General features: G+C 46.3%; 1 protein-coding gene across 7 annotated transcripts in view; it reads right to left on the reverse strand.

Annotated features, from left to right (window-relative positions):
- The window catches only part of HSF2BP (heat shock transcription factor 2 binding protein), an 81,784-nt gene that overhangs the window by 39,504 nt on the left and 25,339 nt on the right, over positions 1–16,941 (reverse strand). For 5 of the 7 annotated variants that reach the window (XM_032629929.1, XM_032629934.1, XM_032629928.1 and 2 more), the window contains one exon: positions 7,371–7,500. In XM_032629929.1, coding sequence (XP_032485820.1) covers positions 7,371–7,500 — 130 coding nt within the window. The remainder of the gene's footprint in view (positions 1–7,370; positions 7,501–16,941) is intronic. The other 2 variants (XM_032629931.1, XM_032629930.1) reach the window with 1 other exon arrangement.

Raw genomic sequence — 16,941 nt, forward strand, 5'->3', positions numbered from 1 at the left:
CTAAAATTTCATATTTGGTCACAATCAGCCAACATTAAGAAGCTAAAATGAGGGACTTCCCTGGTGGTCCAATGGGTGATTCTGCGCTCCCAGTGCAGGGGGCCCGGGTTTGATCCGTGGTCAGGAAACTAGATCCTACATGCTGCAACTAAGATTCCGTGTGCCACAACTAAAACCCGGCGCAGCCTAAATAAATAAATAAATATTTAAAAAAAAAAAAAAAGAAGAAGCTAAAATGGAACAAAACTAATTGCCACGGCCATGGTGCCACCTGACCTCATGTTACTGCCAGGCTACATCTTTCGGAAGACCAGAGAATCCTCCAAGGTCACACCACGACTTAGCAAACAACAAACCCTGAACCACTTCCTGTTTCTTATGCAAATACTTTCTATTCCAACATTTCTACTCCAACCAAAAGCACTCTGTAGGGCTTCCCTGGTGGCGCAGTGGTTGAGAATCTGCCTGCCGATGCAGGGCACATGGGTTCGTGCCCCGGTCCGGAAGATCCCACATGCCGCGGAGTGGCTGGGCCCGTGAGCCACAACTACTGAGCCCGCGAATCTGGAGCCTTTGCTCCGCAACAAGAGAGGCCGCGATAGTGAGAGGCCCACGCACCGTGATGAAGAGTGGCCCCCGCTTGCCACAACTGGAGAAAGCCCTCGCACAGAAACGAAGATCCAACACAGCCATAAATTAATTAATTAATTAATTAAAAAAACAAAGTATGAGTTCAACATATGCCCTTTAAAAAAAAAAAAGCACTCTGTAAATAATGTATCAAAGTTCCAACTGTCAGGTCAAAAGAGACCGCCCATTCAATTCACTCTTCTGCTACTTCAGTATTAAAAGGAAATGTCATTTCCCAAACTACTGTAGTACTAGGAGTCATTTGTTTCTTCCAATGACAAAAAAGTAGGTAAATTCTGCTTCCTACCATGAACCTAAGCAGAAGATACATTATAAATGGATTCATGGGCTGCAAAAGAGCAATCTCCCCATCTCTGCAGTCTTGAGAATTTGAGAGGCATCTGACATTGATAATAGAAGGACTGAAAGCAATGCTAAAACAAAGGTAGTAGTAAACTTAAAATGCTACGCAAGTAACTCTCCTTGAATGACAAGGCCCTCTCTCCACCTAGATACACGAGGCCTGCGCCTGGAGGCTGAGCGGGCTCTCCTGGTGAGACGTCAGAAAGCCACCCCCCAGACAGTCTGACGTCCAAGGCTGAGGTGCTCAAAGTAAAGGTGATGCGAGTGAGTTACCTTGTTCTTCCTTGTAAAAGAAATTATAACTTGTAACCTAGAAGCAACAAAGAATAAACACACCCAGTACTTCAAAACAAGCCAACCATAAAAATAAACCAAAAGGCATGACTTGTGATGTCTACTGGCCTGAAACAAAACCCACAAATCAGTCATCCAAAACTGACTAAAATCTAAAGTAGCCAAATTAGCACCATCAAGTAATTTTAAGGAACAAAGAGTGATACAATTCTTAGAGAAGGCTGCACGTTACATGGGAAAGAAGCAATTGGCAGAGCAATACAGTCAGATACTTCAGACCAAATGACGGACGGAAACTCGCAGTTAGAGGCCCACCAATTTTTTTTTTTTTTTGCGGTACGCAGGCCTCTCACTGCTGTGGCCTCTCCCGTCGTGGAGCACAGGCTCCGGACGTGCAGGCTCGGCGGCCATGGCTCACGGGCCCAGCCGCGCCGCAGCATGTGGGATCTTCCCGGACCGGGGCACGAACCCACGTCCCCTGCATCGGCAGGCGGACTCTCAACCACTGCGCCACCAGGGAAGCCCCCCACCAATTTTTAAAAAGGATATAGTAACTGACCAGTGAACATGCTTGTTTTAGACTCAGGCCCCCTCCCAAGTCAAGTCAGAGCTTAAAAATCTGTGGCCTGTATGTACCATACGTAATCCTAATCAAGTACCTTAGATTAATTTTTATCTACTACTTAACAGAGAAGACACACAAAAAGACAGAACACGACACCCACCTCCCGGGTTAAGAAAGAAACCTCCTCACCATAGTCAAATCCCCTTCATGAACTCTATCTGAACTCGGACTTCAGGCAGGTGGGAACCACTATCTCATTTGCTACGGGAGAGAGGCGTGCATCTCCATATACCTTTACAGCAAATATACAGAGCCTGACGATCCTGTTCTCCATGCTCGTATCAGCAGCGCATACCGCAGTAATCTTCCCCACCACCGCGAGAGGTCTGTCCGCGTTGATCTGTATAGCTCAAACGTATTTTCACTGATGCGTCCCAACATACTGATCACAATTTATTTCTCTATTCTCCAGCTGACAGAGGTTTAGGTCGGTTCCTAGCGTGTGCTATAACAAACACAGCTGCTATGACATTTCTGCACACGTGTCCTGGGGTTTATGGGTAGAACTTTCCCTGGAGTAAGTATGCAGAAGTGGGTTACCTGTCCCAGGCCTGTGTCAATAAGGACTGGTAAAATCATAATGAAGGATGGGCAATGAGACAAAGTTAATGAAAAAGTTAAGTGCAAAAGAAACCAGGGAGAACTTAAAGGCTGGAAGTAATCCTAACTCCTGAAACCCAGATCTCCGATGAGAAACAAAAATTGTGTTTGTCCAGCTCTTACTGAGTGTCAAGGAGAACGGCAATGCCAGTGTCACACGACAGCAGTGGGGAAACAAGCCACAACCAGGAGTTTCTGAGGGTCCATCGTACCAGGCTCAAGGCCAGCACACCACCTGGTGGCCCTCAGAATCCCAAGGTCAGGGTACAACCCCAGACACGCACAGAAACTGCCTGTACCAGACGCTCTGTGCGCCAGGCTGATGCCCCGTGGTTGGAGGTGGAAGGAAAAGGACCGATGCTGGTGAGGATGGGGAATCTCCGGACACTTCACACCCCGAGTGCTGGCTAAGTAAGAAGAAATGCACAGAGAAGAGGTGGACAAGAGGCCCTGCCAGGCAGCACTGACTTCCCTAGCCTTGGCAGACAGAGCCTGGTCTAGGGCCAGCCTGGGGTTGCCCACAGTCCTATCAAGTGGCCATATGGAGCAGACACCTGAGAGGCTGATATGAATGTTAAAAATTATCAACAGAGAACACAGACCTGGTTGGTGTAGCAAGAAGGTCATCCCCTTAAAGCTATGGAAGCCAAGGCTTAAAAGATACACCACCACAGCAAGCAGCAACCCAGCCCTCCCGCTGGCAGCAAAAAGCACCTTGAGAGGCCCTCAGGGCCAGCTGGTGTCTCACCACCAGATGTTGGAAGTTTCTAGATTTGGAGAGTTAAAAAAGGGTCTTCCAAAAAAAAAGGCAGATAAACTGGAGCTATCGAGAAATTAAATGGCCTGAGAAGACGTAACCCTGAAAGAACTCACAGAGGCCAAGTCACAACAATGTCCCACTTGTCACCAAAGAGGTGGCCCTGGGGTCCCTCGGTAGAATCAAGTCTGTTATAAAGGGCCACTAACCCCAAGGGCCCATGGGGACTTCAAGGGAAGCAAAAGGAACAGGGCAACATAAGCCAGCCCTTCATTCTGGGAAAATGTGTCATGTCGTGGAAAATCCAAAGCCACCCAAATCCTAGCAGAGCTGGAAATACTCTGATATGGACCCTAGGGCGCCGCTGAAGGTGATCACAGCACAGCTGGGAGAAAGTCGGCTGAAAAGGAGCCAGTGGAAGGGAGAACTTGGAAATGCCTAAGCAAGAGATGACAGCTAATTGAGCAAAATCCCAGAAGGCAACTAATCAAAAGCACAGCTAATCAAAGCCAGAGGTGGAAACCCCAAAAGGTCACATGAGAGAAGAAAGTGAGGGTGAGAGGGTATAAACAAGTGAGGCAGAGAGACGAGAAAGCTCAGGCCCACAGCCCTCAGCTCTCCCTGGGGAGCAGGAAGGACAGCCACCTGCTGGGATAAGTGCCCCTGCCCCACAGAGGGCCGAAGAGCAGCGCAGGGGTCGGCGTCACAGAGAGAGTCTGAGCCTGACCCAGCCACGGCGGAGATGCAAGTGGCACCAATAAGGACGCAGAGGAGGATTCCAGGGGGACTCAGGACCGGGTGAGGGTGAAACGGCATGCCCGTGCATTTGGAACCTTCTCCTCAAGCATCACCACAGCTAGGAAGGGAGAAGGTGGATGGCTGGTCCAAGGTCAGAGCATCAGGGGATGACGCTGAGGGTCCAGGTTAGCTGGACGGAGGGGAGGCTGTGGAGGAAAGAGAAGCAGTAAGCAGCAGGAGTCTCAGCGAGGTTCGGGGAGTGATGGGAGGAGGGAGCTGAGCAAGAGAGCATGTGTCTAAGGACCACAACGGGCTCTCCACCTCAGAGGCCGGAAACCCATGTGATGATAAACCCAGGGCCCTCGGTATGCCGTTGTAACAATGAATGTCTGTCATAACGTATCTGTCCAAATCCACTGAATGGACAACACCCAGAGTAAACTCTTAGGTAGACTATGGTCTTTGGGTGACTGACATGCCAAAGTAGGTTCACCCTCGGTAGAAAATGCACCATTCTGGTGAGTGATGGTGATAACAGGGAAGGCTACGCATGGGGGGCGGGGGGGACAGGGGTATATGGGAAATCTTTGCATCTTCCTCTCAGTTTTGTTGTGAAGTTACAACTGCTCTAAATAATTATTTGTAAAAATCCCCATCTCTGGGTCTGAGGCACCCAAGCTGCTGAAAATGGGCAGCCTTTGACCATGAAGGTGGCGAGGAAAGCAAAACCCCCAAGAAAAAGGCAAACTACAGTCAAGGTGTGGAGAGGCCAAACGGAACAGGAGGTTTGCTTGCAGTACAGGAAGGGTCCTAGTTCTGGAGGACTCAGGCTGGACGTTAGCAGCGATGGAGAAAGTGGGTATACAGTGTGCATATCAGAAGGTGGCCACAGAGAACGGAGCAGCAAGACCTGCCTCAGGCCGCTTTGCACAGGGATCCCAAGAGGGGTCTGAGGCTGACAGCCTGCTCCTGGCTGTGCTTGGGGGTCAGATGGAAGACTGTCAAGTAAATGTCTCTGCAGGTGGATTGGGAAGAAGACCAGAATTTTAAGAACCACCAAACCAAGAGTTTACCACTCAGCCCCCAAACCCAGGGTGGCACGAACCACACAGAGAGAGCACCAGGAGAAGCCCTCTGCTCAGGCTCGAGGAGTAGCAGCGGGATCTCGCATCAGTGACCGTGCTGGCAGTGGGAGTCCTCGGGTAACTCAAACTCTGTGGAAAGGAAATGTGATCCTCTGAACTCCTGCTTCTTGCCCTGGACTGGGCCTAGCTGCAGAAACATGTGACCTCAGGGCATATAAAACCTCAGCATTGGGCTTCCCTGGTGGCGCAGTGGTTGAGAGTCCGCCTGCTGATGCGGGGGACGTGGGTTCGTGCCCCAGTCCGGGAAGATCCCACATGCCGCGGAGCGGCTGGGCCCGTGAGCCACGGCCGCTGAGTCTGCATGTCCGGAGCCTGTGCTCGCAACGGGGGAGGCCACAACAGTGAGAGGCCTGCGTACCGCAAAAAAAAAAAAAAAAAAAAAAGGCTCAGGAATGTGACCCCACAAGGTCGTCTACAGACTCCTGGCCTCACCCCAAGTTATGCATGTGTGGATCTGATCATAAACAGCATATCTAAGACTCTGAAAACTAAAATATCAACTATCATCCAGGTCCCAAACAGGGACATACATGAGGGGCAGAGCATCAGGAGACGATGGTGAGGGATCAGCCTCACAGCAACAGCACTGCAAAAGCTTCTTAAAAATGGAACTGAAAGGAGTTCCCTGGTTGCCTAGTGGTTAGGATTCAGCACGTTCACTGCCGTGGCTGGGGTTCAATCCCTGGTCAGGGAACTGAGATCCCAAAAGCTGTGCAACATGGCCAAAAAAAAAAAAAAAAAAAATGGAACTGACATGGAAGCCACAAACAGAGAAGGCAGGTCAGAACCTGTGACCTGAACCCAACCAGGCTGACCACTGCTGAAGCAAAACATCAACACCTCCCATAAGATTTAAGCAAGACCCAGGGTCTCAAAACACAATATTCAAATGTCCACAATACAATCCAAAAATTACTCAGCCTACAAAGAAACAGGAAAAATCCCAACTCACGTGGGACAAGACAACCAAGAGATTCCAAGGCCAAGATGACACAGATGCGAGAAGTAACTTACAAAGACTTAGAGAAGCTATTTAATGAAGTGCTCAAGAAGTAAAAGCAAACACTTGAAATAAATGGTGTGGTAGCAGAATACTAAAATGGGTCAACGTTTCCTGCCCTAATCCCCGAGACCGACATATAACACCCTGGTCACATTAAGTTGCCTGGTCAAGGCAGTGAGACTCTGCAGATACAATTAAGGTTACCAATCAGCTGACTCTGAGTTAATCAAAAGGGAGTTTATCCAGTTATGCCAAATATAAACCCGTGACCCCATCAAAAACTGAGCTGGGCTTCCCTGGTGGCGCAGTGGTTGAGAGTCCGCCTGCCGATGCAGGGGACACGGGTTCGTGCCCCGGTCCGGGAAGATCCCACATGCCGCGGAGCGGCTGGGCCCGTGAGCCATGGCCGCTGGACCTGGGTGTCCGGAGCCTGTGCTCCGCAACGGGAGAGGCCACAACAGTGAGAGGCCCGTGTACCGCAAAAAAAAAACCAAAAAAAAGACAGTGAGTTTTCTCTGGCGGGCAAAAGAGGAGGAAATCCAAGAGGTTCTGAAGTGTAAGAAAGGTTCGGCAAGCCGTTGTGACTTGAAGATGGGGTGAGGTTACGTGATGAGGAATTCAGTCAGCCCTGGAAGCTAAACGTGGCCCCGCCTGACAGCCAGCAAGGAAACAGGGACCGGAGTCCTGTCAACGCAGGGAACTGGATTCTTCCAGCAACCTGGATGCACGTGGAAGAGATTCTTGTGCAGAGCCTCCGGAAAGGAGCCCTGCCTGGACAACCCTCGATTTGGGCCACTTGAGACCCTGTAGGTAACCCAACCAAGCCCACTCAGACCTCTGACCTACAGACCTTGAAGTAGGTGTTGTTTCAGCCAATAAGTCTGTGGTAATTTGTTAAGCACCAGTGGAAAAGAAGTCCGGATTCCGGCTCCTGGAAGCGGGGTGCTGTCAACACCATCACCTATTCTAAGTTCACCCTGAAGTTCACCCATGATAGCATTTGGGACTCAGTGATTGCCCCAAGGTGGGAACATTCATTTTGTTTATATTATTTTCCGAAAATAGTATTGAATAGAGAGTGTATCCCTTAATTCTCCGGGAAATTTGTTTCTTCTATTTTTTAGAACTATAGCCAAATTAAGTGCATTTGCTTGAAAAGGGGGCCCAATCAGCAAATTCTAACTACTATGGAAATAAACGTGAACTTTTAACTACCATCCACCGTACACTTTGAGTTTGGTGCACTGTCCCGGCTTCAAGTCTCCCAGAAGCTGCAGTATGGTGTCCAAGAGCACCTGACTTGAGTTAACCAGGAATTCACGACCACTTGCCACGGCAGCTACATCTGCAACATAAGGATGAAACAAAGCGTCAGAAGTCTGTCCAAGATAGAGGATGTGTTGCTGTCCTTCTCCTAGCAGACTTAATGAACACACAGAATGGTTATCCACAGAGCTGACAGCCCAGATAGGGTAACTGACAACCACAGCCATTACTGAAACGGTGAGTGACGTCCGCTGTGATTAGCAAATGCCTCGGTAGTGGAACAGAGCACTGGGTCTAAATACGTCTGCAGCCTGACCACAGCACAGCAAGCGGACACCAGGCTCCAGAATACTGGATTAAACAGCTATGGGCCATCAGGGTCCAAACAGAAGGTAGGGGCTGATTATTTATCTGGGACCAAGGACACTAAAATCCACTTTCAACCCTGGGAGTGAAATCCTAATGACTCTAAACCAGAATACCAAACTGAGATCATGAGGTCAGGAGAGAATACAAAAACTGATTCCAAAAAGAAATTTTTCTAAATTGTACATCCTGCTGTGGGTCAGCAAGTATCACGTTTCTTCATGCTTGAGGCCCCGCAGAACCAGCACGGGGACCAGACCAGGTCACTACACGGACTCCCATGGACACCACTGCAGATAACACTGTCTCCGTCACATTCCCGGATACCCGTGAGGACACGTCAGTGATCCAGATTATTTATGCATGTGTCGGTAAGATTTTTCTTTAGCTAGGTCTAACAATAAAGCATGATTCAAAGTGACTAAAGTTTCTAACCTAAGTGAGCCGGCCAGGGTGGAGACAAGAAGGGCCGCGGCATCCTCGGTCTCCTGACTTCAGTGGAGATGCTTCCAGTAATCCACAGCTAAGTGAGTCTCCGGCAGAGATCCTCTACCAGTTTAAGGAAGTGTTCTTCTATTTTTAGTTTGCTAATAACTATCGAGAATGGAAGACTAATTTTATCACTGATTTGTTCTGCTTTGATTAACGGTACCCTAATGGCAGAATATAAAATTTCATCTATGCTACCAGAACAACTTTATGAAATCAGATCCTGGACATTCCTATTTATTTTTGTTTGTCTGAGCTGAGGAGGATCAAAAGAGATATATTAAAGTTTCCTAAACCTAACAGATTTTTTTCCCCATTTCTGCTTGTCCTTCCAGCACTTTTTGCCTCTTTCCTTGCATTGGTGCTATTTGGTATATAATTTCATGACAGCTATAACTTTACTGAAGACAGGACCCTTAACTGATACAAATGTAGCCTTCTGTGTTCAATGAATTTGAACCTGATGACTCTATTTTCTACCATACGAAACACTCTAGTTTTACTAAAGAAATACTTGGGGGGGAATGAAGCATTTGGCATCATAAACTCAAAGTCATTTTAAGGTAGTTTTTTGGGGAAGACATTCTTCATGTTATGACTACATACGGGAACTCCCCAGTGAAACATACATTCTAGCTACATACTTTAGTAGTTTCCAGAGACGACATCCCAGCAAACCACGGCTCTTGCCTGCAGACCTTGGGTTGTTCCTGCCCTAAGACTCCAGTGTGACCAGCAGAATGCAGCGCAGCTGCTGCAGGACTTTCAAGGCAAGATAGAAAGAGCCTGGCAGCTTCCAGCTCCGCCCCTCGTCACGTGCTCTAGGAGCCCTGGGTCGCTAGGAAAGAAATCTGACTCTCCTGAGGCTGCCGTGATGCAGACTACAGAAAAAGCACACAGCTGGAGAAGCCTGGGACTACACTAGGATAGGAAGATGTCCCACTAGCCCCCAGCTGTTCCATCCCTCAGCAATTTGAGTCACCCCAGCTGAGGCCCCAGACAGCAAAGTAGCAGCAAATCCTCCCTGCCAAGCTCTGAGAAAGTTGCAGGTTCCGGAGCAAAATAAATGACTACTGTTGTTTAAAGACAAAGTTTGGGGGCAGTTTGTTGCCTAGCAACAGATAACAGGAACATCACTAATACATCACTGAAGGAAAAAAGTACACTGTATCAGAGCAGGCGACAACACCCAACAAAACACAACAAATATACTGGTAAATGAAGCCCCCTATCATGTATTCAGTATTATAATAGCAAATGCCAATGCTGCATTCCAAGCAAACTATGAAGTAAAATAAACGTGAATACATTCCTGCTCAGATAGCTCCAGCATTTGTCAGTCTGTCTGGGATGCTTATGAGTCAACCATAGGACTACAAAGGACTGCTGGTCTAATTTTCTGTTAAAATGTACTCTTTTTTTCCTAGGTTCATTTTTCTTTAAAGTTTATAAATATTTCTAGAAGCTACCATAGTAATTATATAATTTAAGGAAGGAAACTAGTGTGAATTATGTAGGCTGATAAAAATACAAAGAGTTGAGGCAGATTATGTCTGATAGCTTTGCTTTAGGTTGTAACAATTCTGTCTCATTTTCGACAATAGAAATAATAATAAGGTACTGGCATAATGACAGTCATACAGATCAATGGTAGAACTGAGAGACCAGAAATAAACACTCAAATTTATGATCAACTGAGTTTCAAGAAGGGGATCAGGACAATTGAATGGAGAAAGGATAAAAAAGTAATCTTTTTAACCAATGGTGCTGGGACAACTGAGTATTCACATGCAAAGAAATAAAAACTGGACCCCTGCCTCACACCATACATAAAAATTAACTCAAAATAGATCAAAGACCTAAATGTATGAGCTAAAATTATAAAACTCAGAAGAAAACACAGGAGTAAATCTTCATGTCCTTGAATTAGACAATGGTTTCTTAGATATGACAACAAAAACACAAGCAACTAAAGAAAAAACACACTGGATATCATCAAAAATTAAAACTTTTTTGCTTCAAAAGACACTATCAAGAAAGTGAAAAGACAACTACAGAATGAGAAAAGTTTTGCAAATCATATGCCTGATAAGGGACTGGTATCTAGAATATACAAAGAACTCTTATAACTCAATAAAAAAAGACAAATGACAATTTTTTTAACATCTTTATCGGAGTATAATTGCTTTACAATGGTGTGTTAGTTTCTGCTGTATAACAAAGTGAATCAGTTATACATATAAATATGTCCCCATATCTCCTCCCTCTTGCATCTCCCCCCCACCCTCCCTATCCCACCCCTCTAGGTGGTCACAAAGCACCGAGCCGATCTCCCTGTGCTATGCGGCTGCTTCCCACTAGCTATCTATTTTATGTTTGGCAGTGTATATATGTCCGTGCCACTCTCTCACTTTGTCACGGCTTACTCTTCTCCCACCCCATGTCCTCAAGTCCATGCTCTAGTAGATCTGTGTCTTTATTCCCGTCTTGCCCCTAGGTTCTTCATGACCATTTTTTTTTTTTTTTAGATTCCATATATATGTGTTAGCATATGGTATCTGTCTTTCTCTTTCTGACTTACTTCACTCTGTATGACAGACTCTAGGTCCATCCACCTCACTACAAATAACTCAAATTCGTTTCTTTTTATGGCTGAGTAATATTCCACTGTATATATGTGCCACATCTTCTTTATCCATTCATCTATCGATGGATACCTAGGTTGCTTCCATGTCCTGGCTATTGTAAATAGAGCTGCAATGAACACTTTGGTACATGACTCTTTTTGAATTATGGTTTTCTCAGGGTATATGCCCAGTAGTGGGATTGCTGGGTCGTACGGTAGTTCTATTTTTAGTTTTTTAAGGAACCTCCATACTGTTCTCCATAGTGGCTGTATCAGACAATTTTTTTTCTTTTCATTTGGTTGCACTGGGTCTTATTTGCAGCTCGCGGGCTCCTTAGTTGTGGCATGCAAACTCTCAGTTGCAGCATGCATGTGGGATCTAGTTCCCTGACCAGGAATTGAACCCAGGCCCCCCGCATTGGGAGCGGGGAGTCTTGCCCACTGCACCACCAGGGAAGTCCCTCAAATGACTTAATTTTGAAATGGGCAAAGGACTTGAATAGACATTTCTCCAAAGAAGATACACAAATGGCCAATGAATACATGAAAAGATGCTCAATATCATTAGCCATCAGGGATATGCAAATCAAAACCATGACAAAATACTACTTCATACCCACTAGGGATGGCTATAACCAAAAAATAACTTTAAAGTGTTGGCAAGTATGTGGAGAAACCTCATGCACTGCTGGTGAGAATGTAAAATGGTACAGCAACTGTCAAAAAATGGTCTGACAGTTCCTCAAATGCTAAAAGCCATATCATATGACCCAGCAATTCCACTCCTAGCTGTATATCCAAGAGAAATGAAAACATATATCTACACAAAAACTTTTACACAAATTTTCACATCATTATTTATAATAACCAAAAAGCAGAAACCACCCAAATGTCCATCGATTGATGAATGGATAAATGTGGTATGGCCAAACAATGGAATATTATTCAGCCACAGAAAGGAATGAAGTACTGGTACACGCTATGACATGGACACCTTGAGAACACTATGCTAAATGAAAGAAGTCAGTCACAAAGGACCCCATGTTATATGATCCCATTGTATGAAATGTCCAGCACAGGCGAATCTAGAGAGACAAAAAGTAGATTGGCTGCCTAAAGCTAGAAGAATGGCAGGATTGGGGAATGATGGCTGAGGTTAGCAAGCTTCTCCTTGGGTGATGAAAATGTTTAAAAATCGACTGTGGAGATGGATGCACATTATATGAATGTACTAAAGCCATCGAGTTACATACTTTAAGTTGGCAAAGTGTATGGTATACTTTTATCTCAATAAAGCTGTTAAAAAGTAAATATAGCAATAATAACAGTTGGGATATGACTGGCATGTTCAGTGGATTACTCAGTCTCTACTGCTCATCCTGGACTTGTTCTCCATAAACTGCTCTTCTGAAGCACTAACACTACATCACGTTTCTTGAAAGAAACATCATAAAGTTTCCTCTATGAATACTGTGACTGACTTACTGTTTGCTTTTTGTTTCTTTGCATTTGCTGTGGTACTTTCTTATCAAGTCAATGATTTGGCTCTCAGGGTGTGGGAGTGGGCCAAAGGCCATGGGTAACCTCAGTCTGGAAACTGCCTCTGTACACTATGTATGGAAACCCCCTTAGAGCTGGAGGGAATGCCCAGTCCCGCTGGGAAGTGGCTCCCAGAAGCCAGTTTCTCTCCCACTTGCGTGACCTGGCTTCTGTGGTGAGAAGTCAGGCTAGAGAGAAACGCCCTGTAACCTGAGGGCCAGCTGAGAGGGGTGAGTCTACTGTCCTTCCCTGTTTGCTGCTGTCAGTCTGCAGTGTCAATATGACTCCCAGGAAATGTTCCCATACCTCTTATAACCTCCTCGCGCTTTCACCTGCCAAACCTGCCTCACCAGGCTGGATAAGTTTCCACCATGGAGTGAGCGTGCTCTGACCGTCAGGACGCCCAGTCACAGAAAAAATCAAGGGCAAGGCCTATGGTGACAGAGTGCCACTGCCAGCCAAACGCTATCGCCTGTTGACCCACCATGAAGGAAACAGCTCCAAGCAGAACCCCCAACTTTCCTACGGCACATCTACAAGCATAATTCCTGTTCTTTCCATTTGCTCACATTCTTTCCCTCAACACGCAACTGCACTCTCAGGAAAGAAAGACTCCCGGCATCTTCTGCTTCTCCCAACCCGTAACTGTGACTCTGGGACCATCATCAGAAAGATACTCCTCCCTTCTCTGGGACACAGCCCCTGCAAAGTTTAATGGACAGATGTTTATTTTGTAAATGGAACAGATAAAGAAAAGGCACTACAGAAGGATAATTTTTAGAAGTCCCAGAAAATTCTCCTATACACAAATTAGAGCCGATCTGAATATTATTTGCCCATATACTATGTAATATTCAAGAAATAACCAAAGAATTAACAATAGTCCCAGAATCCCAGTTCTATGGACAGAGTTAAACAACTGGGGCAAAAGCCAAAAGACTCCAGATGATTCTTCTCACCTTTACCTCATCTTCTCTAGAGCTGAAGCCACGGAAGGCCATAGGCCACCAATGACCAGCTTAATAGAAAAAGGACTAGTAATGCCTTGTACCAGCCCCACAATCGCTTAATGCTACCTGCTTAAAAAAAACTCTAATGGTTGAGGATATGGATTTGTCCAAAATCTGTGAACAATTCCTCTTCTCCGTCCTGCCTGGAGCCACTTCTTTACAGGAAAAGATTAATGCTCAGGTCTCTTTAGTGTCACATTCTATAAAATTGGCCAATTTACTTGCCTTCACCTAGAAAAATCAACAATTCACCCTGAAAGTTATGTCCCCAGGGATTCACTGAAGTTCTATCCTGCTTCTCTCAAGTCTTAATCCCAGATCTTAAGGATACAGTGGAGCTCTTTGTGGGGTCCTTCTGATCCAACACATACCTAACCTCCTCTTACATTCCATTAGTCTGGAAAACTCTAAGGCTGACTGTGTTTATCTCCTCACTGAGGTTGCGAAGAAGGGAGATGAGCTTCCAAAGAAACACTCCAATTCCGCAAAACAACAGCTCATTATCTAGGCCATACTCTGGCAACTGAAGGAAGGGCATTATCTAAGGAAAGATTACACAGTAACCCAAATTATCCAAGACAAACCACTGAAAGACGATGAAGAGAATTTCTGTGATTAACTGGATATTGTAGATGACAGATACCAAATTCCCCTGAATTGGCAAGACCAGTTATATGACTAGACTAAATCAAACATGTCAGAAGCATGCCCAGGGGACAGAGAAGCCAAAACAGCCTTCAGCAATCTCAAAATCTCTCTCAACAATTACCTCTAACATCCAGGAGTATCATAAACCTTTCTGTCTATGTACATGATGGGTTAAGGTGGTGCTCTAGGGCAGTGGTCTCCAAGCGGCAAGGGAGGATGATTTTGCCCCCAGGACACAACTGGCAACATCTGGAGACATTCTCAGTTGTCACACCTAGGGGTTGCTTCTGGCCTCTAACGGGTAGAGTCTAGGGATGTTTCTGAACTCCTACAATGCACAGAACACTCCCCAAAACAGAGAATTCTACTGCCGAGGCTGAGAAGCTCTGCTCTAGGGACATTACCTCAATGACACTGCACACACCAAAGACCCACTGCCGCTCAGAGCCTGTCACCTGATCCAGGAGGCAAGGCTCACGGCCCCCTTTTCTCAAAGCAGCCGCACAAGTCCAGGGCTGGGGCAGACCTTAGTCATCATCTGGGGTCTAAGACTCTTTTCTCAGAAGATGAAGCTGAGGGTCACAGAGTCAAGAACACAGGGCTGGCTGGTGGTAGAAGCAGAACTGGACACTGGGCCTCAATCCCGCCCACCCTCCGCACTGCTCCCCTGAGGTGGAGGAGCCAGGAGCAGTGCTGCTTGCTGACCCAGGGCGCTCTGCTGTCAACTCTGTGGGACTGTTACGTCCACAGAAGATAAGCTGGATCCAGTCCTGCCATAAATTATCAACAATCAAGAAGCAATTTGGGGGAGTTCCCTGGCGGTCCCGTGGTTAGGACTCGGTGCTTTCACTGCCAGGGTCTGGGTTCCATCCTGGTCAGGGAACTAAGATCCTGCAAGCCACGCAGAGTGGCAAAAAAGAAAAGAAAAAAAGGTAATTTTGATTCTGTAATCATTACCTAACATTGTTTGAATGAAGAAACCCAGAATTAAGAGGCAACGAGTGCAATTATGACTTTCAAATAGTCAAAAAGTAGTTCGAAAAATAAGTTTTCCACTTGCAAGCTAAGCAAGTCAATCTTCACAGGGCTGTGATAATAATTTGCCATCTTCTTTTAAGTTCTATATTTGTCCACTTATAAAAGTTGTTGGAGGGACTTCCCTGGTGGCACAGTGGCTAAGAATCCGCCTGCCAACGCAGGCGACAGGGGTTCGAGCCCTGGTCTGGGAAGATCCCACATGCCGTGGAGCAACTAAGCCCGTGCGCCACAACTACTGAGCCTGCACTCTAGAGCCCGCGAGCCACAACTACTGAGCCTGTGTGCCACAACTACTGAAGCCCGTGTGCCTACAGCCCGAGCTCTGCAACAAGAGAAGCCACCACAATGAGAAGCCCACGCACCACAACGAAGAGCGGACCCCACTTGCCGCAACTAGGGAAAGCCTGCACGCAGCAATGAAGACCCAACAACAAAGACCCAATGCAGCCATAAATAAATAAATTTTTTACAAAAGAGTTGTTGGAAACAATCGCCCCCCCATGTGAAACAGGACCTTGGTTTACGATGTGTTACCACTTCACCATAGCTCAGTAACATTCACAACAATGTGTAAGGTAGTCAGAGCAGGTATTACTATTCCACTTCGCAGATAAGGAAAATAAAGTCCAGAGAATTTACATCCTGGGAAGTGGACTAGCTGGGCCTGAAAATCCAGACGCTTTATACTATTTTAGTCTATTAGTAAGAACAGTGACTATGGATGAGTAAGAAATTTCATAATTTCAATGTTTAAACAAATCCTTGACATCCAGTTTTTGTTTAGGATACAGTAAACTGAAGAGAGCTACACCTCCATTCTTTAAAAGGGGCAGTTTAGATAATTCAAAAAATCACAACTTATCTCGAACACATCAGAGTTGAGGCTGAAGGTCAACCAACTGATATGAAAAATAAGAAAAGGCAGGTGCTGCAAGGAGAGCTGTGAGGCAAGCACTTGCTCACCTGGGGCAGACGCTGGAGGCCAGATAAGCCAGCCAGAAACATCAGCTAAGAGGTGTAGCAAATTGCCAGGCGAGCGGCTGCCTGGGCTGCTGGCCGGCAGAGGGGCTGGCTACAAAAGGAAGGGGAGGGCAGATAGGGAGATGAGGCGGAGGTAGTGGAACTGTTCCAGGTCTTCACTGTGGTGGTGACGTGACTGCATGCATTTGTCAAAACTCACAGGACTGCAAAAAGGTGAGAAAAAAACTAATGGGTGAGTTTACCGTAGGTAAACTTAAAAGAAGAATCGTTGTTTTAGAAGGCAGAGGATCTATCTGACAGCTAACCAAGGCGTCTGCTGTACTGCCTACTCCCCGTGCGTGGGGCAGAGTCTTGGTATCTGACACACATAAGGCCCCAACACCTCTGCAGAGCAGCAGGAACATAGTACGTAATCATCCCGTACGATTCACCAGCGCGTAAGGGGAATGTGGACACGCCCACAACCAGGCAGGGAAAAACAAAGCCAGGTTGAGCTTGTCTGCTGGGCAACAGGCTGGCAATTCAAGCAGCTCAAACTCACAACTCAGCAGAATGAAAAGTCACATACATCATAGACCTTTGAGGTCACGTACAAATAGCAGAAAATCTAACCATCAAATCTGCAAATACCTTCTGCTAAAAAAGAGACCTTAAAGGAATATTGAAAGGTGGAGCAGTGCAAGCCTCCACCAGCTGAAGGCGCTATGATGAAAGTGCATTCTGCAGTCCTCCAGCGGATAAAGTGCCGGCCTGAATCAGGACTGGCTGAACACCGTCCGGGTCTCAACGTCTGCCCCAGAAGAATAGCACCAATTTCTAACGG

This window comes from Phocoena sinus, chromosome 4, assembly GCF_008692025.1.
Source record: "Phocoena sinus isolate mPhoSin1 chromosome 4, mPhoSin1.pri, whole genome shotgun sequence".
In the NCBI taxonomy this organism is placed as follows: domain Eukaryota; kingdom Metazoa; phylum Chordata; class Mammalia; order Artiodactyla; family Phocoenidae; genus Phocoena; species Phocoena sinus.